The 8,802-nt window shown below is 28.4% G+C and overlaps 1 protein-coding gene across 1 annotated transcript; it reads left to right on the top strand.

Moving 5' to 3' along the window:
• The first annotated feature begins 477 nt into the window (after positions 1-477).
• LOC114394658 (cytochrome c oxidase assembly protein COX11, mitochondrial-like) lies at positions 478-4,777 on the top strand. Its single transcript, XM_028356327.1, has 8 exons — positions 478-621; positions 1,591-1,717; positions 2,029-2,389; positions 2,493-2,545; positions 3,065-3,137; positions 3,546-3,650; positions 3,940-4,020; positions 4,099-4,777. The coding sequence occupies exons 2-8, from the start codon at positions 1,638-1,640 to the stop codon at positions 4,198-4,200; spliced, it is 855 nt and encodes a 284-aa protein (XP_028212128.1). The 5' UTR covers positions 478-621; positions 1,591-1,637; the 3' UTR covers positions 4,201-4,777.
• The last annotated feature ends 4,025 nt before the right edge of the window (positions 4,778-8,802 follow it).

The raw sequence follows: 8,802 nt of genomic DNA on the forward strand, positions 1-8,802 counted from the left end.
AATATATAAAATGATATAAAATAAAATTAAAAAATATTTATATATTAAATATATTTTTTAATTTATACATTTTTTACAATTCAAAAAAAGTTAATAACTCTCGATTAATAATACATATAAAATAATGTTTATAAAATTAACTAAAAATATAAGTATGTTAATGTTTGATAATGATGAATTAAATGTCTTAATTTAAAAATAAAAAATTAAAATCACATATTTAAAATTATAAAGGTATAAAAATTATAATTTAGTCTAATATTTAACATATCTAAATCATAATTTTTTTAATCATTGACCAAAGCATATTTAATTCTACATTAGAAACAAATCATCTTAAAAATTTATTACCTTTTTTATATATATAAATGACCTTATAAAATTATAAAATAAGAAATACCCCTAAAAATAAAGAATATCAATATCAAATAAAAATTAATAGTATCTAATAAAAATGAAGGTTAGTTCAATTCAATATTCGATCTATGTTTTCCCAAGTGACAGAAAAGAAGGTTTATTCAATCTTTTGGAGGCCTGAGTGTCGTCCCCAATCCATAGCTTGGAATTCCAGAAAGGCTTCAGCTTCAGCTTGCTGCTCCCTTCTCAACTTCAACAATTTCGGTAACACTTATTCTCTCATTCACGCAGTTTCACATTTTTACATCATTTCTCCAAATTTTATGTTTTGGTTTATGGGATATGGAGATTGAGTTCACGTATGATTTGGGTCTGATTTTTATTTTGCGTTTGTGGGGTTATGGTTCTCAGGAGAACCATTTTTATGGTGCACTAATTTTGTTCGATGAAATGCCCACTCACGTGATATTTTTGAATGGCCGTACCCTTCGCATCCGAAAGCTTAAGCCCCTTTCTGATTCTTTATTTCGTTTTACATTCAACGTTAAGAATTGTTCTATTGCTGCTTGTGTTTGGTTGATCTAACATGCTGTGTTGAAAGCATCATTCTCAGTTAGTTGCTATTGGGAGTTTCATGCTTTTGCTTGGTTTTAGGGAGAGTAATTGAAAGAAAACTGATTCCAACTAAAAGAGGATTTTTTTTCCCTCCTCCTCCTTGGTTCCATGTTAATGTTATTTGGCTCATGCCTGGTCCATTTTGAATAGTTTTATACTTTTATTGTATATTATTATTATTATTATTATTGTTATTATTATTATTAGAACAATAATGGAAATTTAGTTCCAAGTAAAATAATTGGGGGGGCAGGATATGTTCAGTGACAGACTGATCACAAGAGTGAGTTTATTTTGATTTGATTTGAAGATTACTTGCTTCATAGGTGCTGTCTGCCAGATTGTAGTGTACTGTTATCGTGGCTTGATTTTGTTAATAGATTTAAATTACTAATACTAATATAAATTTGTGTTTGTATAATTGTATGTATTGACATTTTGATTCTTTTCCTAACTACTAATATTGAAAAAGATTCATTCGTGTATTTTGGTCCTTGATCGAACCATAAATATAATTTTATTATAAAACAATTGTTTTCATCCGTGATCAATTTTTCTGCACCCAAACATTTCTAAACACGCTTCACAGAAGTTGATACTTATTTTCTTTTCTTGCAGATAGCACTTAATGTCCTGTTATTGTAGGGACATCAGTATTGCTAATCATGATATGGTCAAGGCTAAGTAGGAGAACTCATCTCTTGCCATACCTTAGGGCTTTGCAAACAGACTCAATTGAATCCAGGTTACGTGATGTTGCACTAATTCCTATGTTTTTCTTAATTTTGTCTCAGATTATTGATTGATTCTTTTATGGGGAATGCTCTGAAGCATATTAGCGATAAAATGAAGGAAATCATACTGTACTACTTAAACAGACTTCTCAAACCACTTGTTCTCTCTAATTTAGTGATTTGTTCTAATTATAGAGATACATATGTGCAATGATACCTTTTTGCCTCTCTAAAGTCTGACTTCCAAAAAGAAAATGTGAAAGAAATTAGTTTCTACTTTATTTAGTTATTTGTAGATGATTTTTTTTTTTTTCTTATTCAGGTGCCTATCTATCATTCCTAAAGGATCAAGTTACAAGTTCATTAATCCTAATACCAGCTTCCAACACAATTTCTCTTGTAATATACGGCTATCAAAGTTTAAGCAAGAATTGAGTACAAAACCATTCCATCTGTGTTACCGCTCTTCAGCTTTGGCTTCACAGTATGTTGGAAAGTCATGTTCCATGCCTGGTTTCCGACACTTCTCTTCTCATGCATCCAAAGAACAGAAATCACGAAAGATGCTTTTATACTTGACGGGCTTAGTTTTTGCTATGGTTGGGTGCACATATGCTGCAGTTCCCCTTTACAGGAGATTTTGCCAAGCAACTGGCTATGGGGGAACTGTTACCCGGCGTGAGGTGTGTTTGAGTTGGTTTTCTATGGTTTTTTGTTTTTTCATCAACTGGGTTGACAATTTTACTTCTTTTTATCTGTTGATAACGAAATTTTGCACTTTTACAGACTGTTGAAGAAAAGATTGCTCGACATGATAGCAATAATACAGTCACCACAAGGTATTGTTTTTTCTTATTTGATGTTACCTTGTTACCATCAGTCATCATACGATTAATTTTTTCTTCAGGTTGATTGTTGTATGGTTATTAGAAATAGCCGTTGAATTCCCTAGAAATTTTGAAATAAAAAATTCATTATTTTCCTGTTCCGCACATGGTGGTTCAATTTCTTTGAGCTGCTTTGTTTCCTTCATTTATACTGTGCATTCGTATAACACAGTACTTAGGCAAAAAAAAAAAAAACCAAGCAAATGAAGGAAATCGTAAAAATATATTTGTTCAGCTTTATGCTTTACCTGAAGATTACTCCATAAAACTTGCCTATTCTGAACCATCAATAGTAGTACCTTTACCTTACTTTTGGTATGTTAAAGGAAAATTAAGTAATGATTCGATGAGATATGCTTATGACTTTATGAGGCATTATTCAATAAACCTCAATTAGGGTGTGCTGTTTTGCAAGCTAGCTTTTTTGCAGTTGTAACTTCTATTGGGTTGATGAGTTTTTTTTTTTTTCAGGGAAATCGTGGTGCAGTTCAATGCTGATATTGCTGATGGGATGCAATGGAAGTTTGTTCCCACACAGAGAGAGGTTTTTCCTTACTTAACATCTTGCACCTTACAGAAAGCATACTGCATTTCCATCACAAAGAGGATTTTATTAACTTACATGTCAAACTATTATTTAAGATAACATTTAATTTTATTTCTTGGAGCTATTAATTTTATTTATATTAGTCCATGACAATTGAAGAATGGAAACTCAAAGAACTACTAATAGTCAAGCTAAAAGGCTGGTATATCAGAGTTTAAATATTTGGGGTACAAATGATATTTTTAAATCAAAATATAGTTGTATGCTTACTTTACACTTTCACATTTGACTGTGTTTAAGCACTTGCTGACTTGCAAGTATTTCGCATGCCATTAAAAAAGTTGGACGTTAAGGAGAATGAAGAAGTAAAAACTGTAATATGGCATTATTCATTTATTCTACCAGGTTAGGGTCAAGCCTGGTGAAAGTGCCCTTGCATTTTATACTGCCGAAAACAAAAGTTCTACTCCAATAACAGGTGTTTCTACGTATAATGTCACTCCTATGAAGGTACTAACTACTGATTGATACTCTGTTCTATTGTATGACAAAGGTTGTTCGTGAACTCTACATACTTAAGATTTTTGGGAAGTTTATAATAAAAATATCCCTTTGATTAAAACCTTGACTTTTGGCCAAGAACTTAATATCAATTTTTAAGTCTGCCTGTTGTAAAGTCTTTTTTTATGATCTCTTCTCGGCCTTATTGAAGAATTATTTCTTCCCTATTCTCGCCTTCCTAACACTGCCAAAATAATCATTTTAGAATAATGTCCAAATTATAAATTTTCTTATACAGGCTGCAGTGTACTTCAATAAAATTCAATGCTTCTGCTTTGAGGAGCAGCGACTTCTTCCTGGAGAGCAGATTGACATGCCTGTAAGTGATTTTAAACTGAACTCTTATGTAGCCTCAATTAATGCCCAAGCATCTAATACTATGTTGCTTGTACTGTAGGTATTCTTTTATATTGACCCGGAATTTGAGACGGATCCTAAAATGAATGGTATCAATAACATTATATTATCATATACCTTCTTCAAGGTTTCTGAGGAATAAGACCAACTTGAATGTTCACATGAGATTCAAATAACAAGCTCCCTCCATTTCAAAGGACAAAGATGCATAGCACATTGATGAAGTTAAAGTTTTGGTTACCTATGGTGGCTGACATAAAAGACAAATTCATTTTCTTATTTGTTTCACACGTATAAAGAAGGCTGCCTCTTCTGTATGCTTGCCAAGTTCTTGAATATTTTCAGCTTCAGCAAAACTACTAGAAAACCCATGTGATCAACTTTTGAAGGTTCAAGGTACCATGCCATGACATTTGGAATTATGCTGATTTTCTGGTGCTCCTAAGTTAATGCAAGCAGGGATTTGGAGTACCTCTTCAAATTAGCCATTTAGATGAATGAATAATTTTGCTTTTAGAATTTATTGATAGTAAAACTTATCTAAGAACTGTAAAAGGTTGAGATATATTCACAAAATGGTAAGTGACAATGACGTCTACAATCAGGGGAAACTAGCATGGTATGAATATTGGTGATAGTTTAACGGGGCATTTATCTTTATACTTTTACAAAACCCAATTATTTTCAATATATAGTTAACAGTTTATAGAGTTTGCTTATTTTCGATGTTTAAAATAATTATTTGATATAGTTCTTTTGGGTTATAGTTAAATAAACCATGCCACCAAATTAGATACTATAACAAAGTAGATTTCCATGAACTAGTTGGTATTATTTTTGGTTTGCTTTATTGTGGTGGATTATGTTATAAATATTACTATCGTTCTGGGTTTTATTTTATTTTTTTAGTTGTGACTTTTGTCGAAACACAATAATATAAACATTGTGCTAATTTTATTATACTTTTTTTACTGGAAAATTTTATTATACTTTATAACGAAAGAAATGGTATTAGCTCTTTTTTTTATTACTAAAACTAAGGTTAGAAAAAAGGTGTAAAGTCCCATTTATCTATTAAAGTTTATCAAACAGTTGAAATTCTCAACATTTTATTTTATCCACCAAATAAGTGGAAAGAATAAAATATTAAGTTTTTGAATTTTGAGCTATCAAATTGATAAAATTAATCTATGAGAACAGAGTGATCAGTATATTTTTTTACAAAGATAAAATATGTATTTATTCTAATGTTTTTCATAATTTTAAAACTCAATATAATTCTTTGGTGATATAATTCAATCTACATATAGAAATAATTATAATAAAATTTAACAAAATTATAAGAACTTTCACATAGTCATAGAGCTCTTTTTTTAAAAAAAACAAAAACAGGATAGAATTACTTGTGAATTATTCAATCTAGTTGGATGTGTTCAACCATAGGCCATACGTTGAATTGTGTGTTCAACCATAGGCCATACGTTGAAATGTGTGTTCAACCAATCATTCAAGCTAGCTAGTCAAGTACTTTTTTTTTGTACAACTCAAGTACTTAGTTTCATGATTGATTTTATTTTCTAAAATTAGAACTTCATCTTGATAGCTTATTAAATATTGGTTAATTAGTATTTGAGGGCTCTAAAAAAAAAAGTTAGCATTGAGGGTCGACAGTTTAATATTAGTAGCTAAGTCATTGTACTTAAATTTTATCATTATTTATCATAATATTAAAAAGTAACAGATAACAATGATGTTTTTTTTTTGTATTTTTGTTTAGAGGTATATTTGGTAAAAGAAAAAAGATATATTATATTTATTACAAGTTTTTTTTAAGCTCTTACAAATCTCCATCTTAAGTTTTTTGGAATTTGCAAGTCCTTTCTTAGTAATGAGTTTGTGTGGAACTTGCAAATTCTTTTGCAAGTCCTTTCTTAGTAATGAGTTTGTGTGGAACTTGCAAATTCTTTCTTTGTATGTATCTCCTTTTTTGGGTTGGATTGGATTAGGTGAGATAAATTTTCCCTTATCAAGAAGTTCTTTTCATAAATTTAATATCCTAATCTTAAAAAAGAAAATAAATTCATAATATTTTTAATTTTAAATAATATTTTAAAGATTTGAAACAAATAATAAATTCTTAAAAAATAAACTAAATTATTTTTTCAAAACTAAAGATATTAAACATATTCTCAACAAATAAAATTGATGACGATATTAGACATAGACATATAAATATATTTTTAACAAATAATGGTGACGACGATAACAACAATAACATCAACGATAATAGTAATAGTGATGACAATAATGATAAAAATATTAAGTGTTATAAAATTTGTTGGATCCTCTAGATAAAGATATGATCATTTTAAAATATTGAGAATTGAAAACAACTTATCAAGTAATTATTTTATAATTCCATAGAATTATGATTGAGTTGAGATTCTAATTTTTTAAAAATCAAATCAAATATAAGAATTTAAATTAATGAAACAAATTATAATTTTAAGCTTTAATTTCATGCTAAAATCTAGACACGACATGTACTTATATTTAATTAGTATAAGTTACCATCCCTACAATAAGCTTCACTTCTTTTTTATACCTTTGTTTTGTCTGCTCTTAACACCTATTACAAGCCTTCCAAAATAAAAACCTTTATAGTTTGTCATGGCTCACGCCACCAAAGAATGACAACTGCGTCTGCGTATGAGAATAAAGAAGTGCTTTCACAATCTCCAATAATAAAAGAATAAAACAAGGTTTTTCAAACACATGCATTTTGAACGTATTATCAGTGTTTTATATGTTAGTGTTAATTTTCATTATTCATGTGAGAGACCAACAAACAAGCCGAACAAGTATTGTATTGGCCTTATTGTAGTATATATAAGAATAAGTGCTGACTCTCACTCACTAATCATCAACGAGAATATTTGCTGAGACTGAAAATGCATATGGTAGTTGAGACTTTCTGATCATGTTCAGTTGCAATGAAAATTAAAGAGAGAGAGAGAGAGAGATTCACTAATTTGTTAAAGTCTTGTTGGAGGCTCTATCTTATGATGGAAATATGGATACCCCACAAGCTTCAACTGCAAGCATATTATGTGGTGCCTTGTAGTAGGTTGATTTTCGATTCACAACCTAACGAATTGGATGACACCCTGCTTACCCTTCTTCACAAAACCAAAATCAATTTCTTTCTTTCTTTCTTTCTGACATTGTGTCTTTGGCTGGGGTTGACGGCTTCAAGAAGAAACATTTGAAAACTTGCTCTGAACAACCTTTTATTTACCCATTGGTTTTCTCAGCTTTCATCACTGTCTTTATCTTCCAGTGGAAATGAAAACGACTTGCTCCAACTGTGTCGAGCCCATCAGATAAACCTTCAACTTCAAATATAAAGAAACAAAATATGCAATATATATAATACATTAATACTTTAATAGTATAAAAGGTTTTTACATTACTATCTATCAACTATTATACTATAAGTTTATTAACTTTTATAATAATTATTTTTAAAATTATGTTAAAATCACATCTTAGTTGATCATGTAAAATATTTTAAATTAACGAATTTGAATTAAACTCATATATATATATATATATATATATATATATATATCATTAGATTATATTTAAATGATAAAAAATAAAAAAGTGCACTATATTTTGAAGTGATCTTGTGACCATCACCGAATTTATAATCTTGATCTTTTATATATTAGAATAATATATTCTCACAAGAGCATATATAAAAAGAGAAATCAAATTAAATTACATTCGTGTAATAACTTACATCAATTATTATATTATTTAATAACTTTCAATAACCTTCAATTGAATAATTAATACAAATTATTTGATACATTCATATATATTAAAATTTTTATTGTATATATAATTTAATTAACATCTTGTTAGTGTTCTTTTTTATATAAAATTTGACATCAACAATTAAGGTGATATATAATTATGATTCAACAATTAAATCTATAAAAAAAAATATTTCATGTAAAAGTATTAGTGGTGTAATAGTATAAATTATACTGGTGTAATTTAATTTTACCCCATAGATACATATATTGAACAAAAATCTATTTGCTTTAATATTGAATTTTATACACAGTTAATATAAATATTTTGATACTATACACCAATGGATAAAAAAAATCTTGAATATGACTTTTAAAAATCAATCATCTTACTATACATGATAATATTTGATTGGATAAAAATTGTGTATTCTAATTAAATTATTGTTTTGAATTTTGGTAGAAATAATTTTAAGAAGAAATGATTTGTGTTTGCATATGATATTTTTAAAAGTAAGTTGAGAAAAATTGATTTTGTTTGATACTTTGATTGATAAAGTAAAATTACTTTAAGAATTATTCTTTATCCAACAAAACGTTAAAAGTTTGATAAATGATTATTTTGGTTCTAGATTGTATAAATTGACGACAATTTAATTATTAAAAGAGTAAAAATTTTGATTTCATTTATAAATGTGTAAGAATACGACAATTTTGTATATTTGTGTGATCACTTTATCATTGTGCTATCTTGCTAAGGTTTCTCTACAAGCAATTCAAATTGCTTAGACAGACAAATTTAATGAAAGATATGACAATTTTATTTTTTTGTGGTGATGCACTGCTGAATATTCAAAAGCAGACGAAATAGAAATTAAAAACTTAGATTCAAGACAAAGCATTAAAAAACATATAACAGGAAT

The sequence above is a fragment of the Glycine soja genome, chromosome 18, assembly GCF_004193775.1.
Source record: "Glycine soja cultivar W05 chromosome 18, ASM419377v2, whole genome shotgun sequence".
In the NCBI taxonomy this organism is placed as follows: domain Eukaryota; kingdom Viridiplantae; phylum Streptophyta; class Magnoliopsida; order Fabales; family Fabaceae; genus Glycine; species Glycine soja.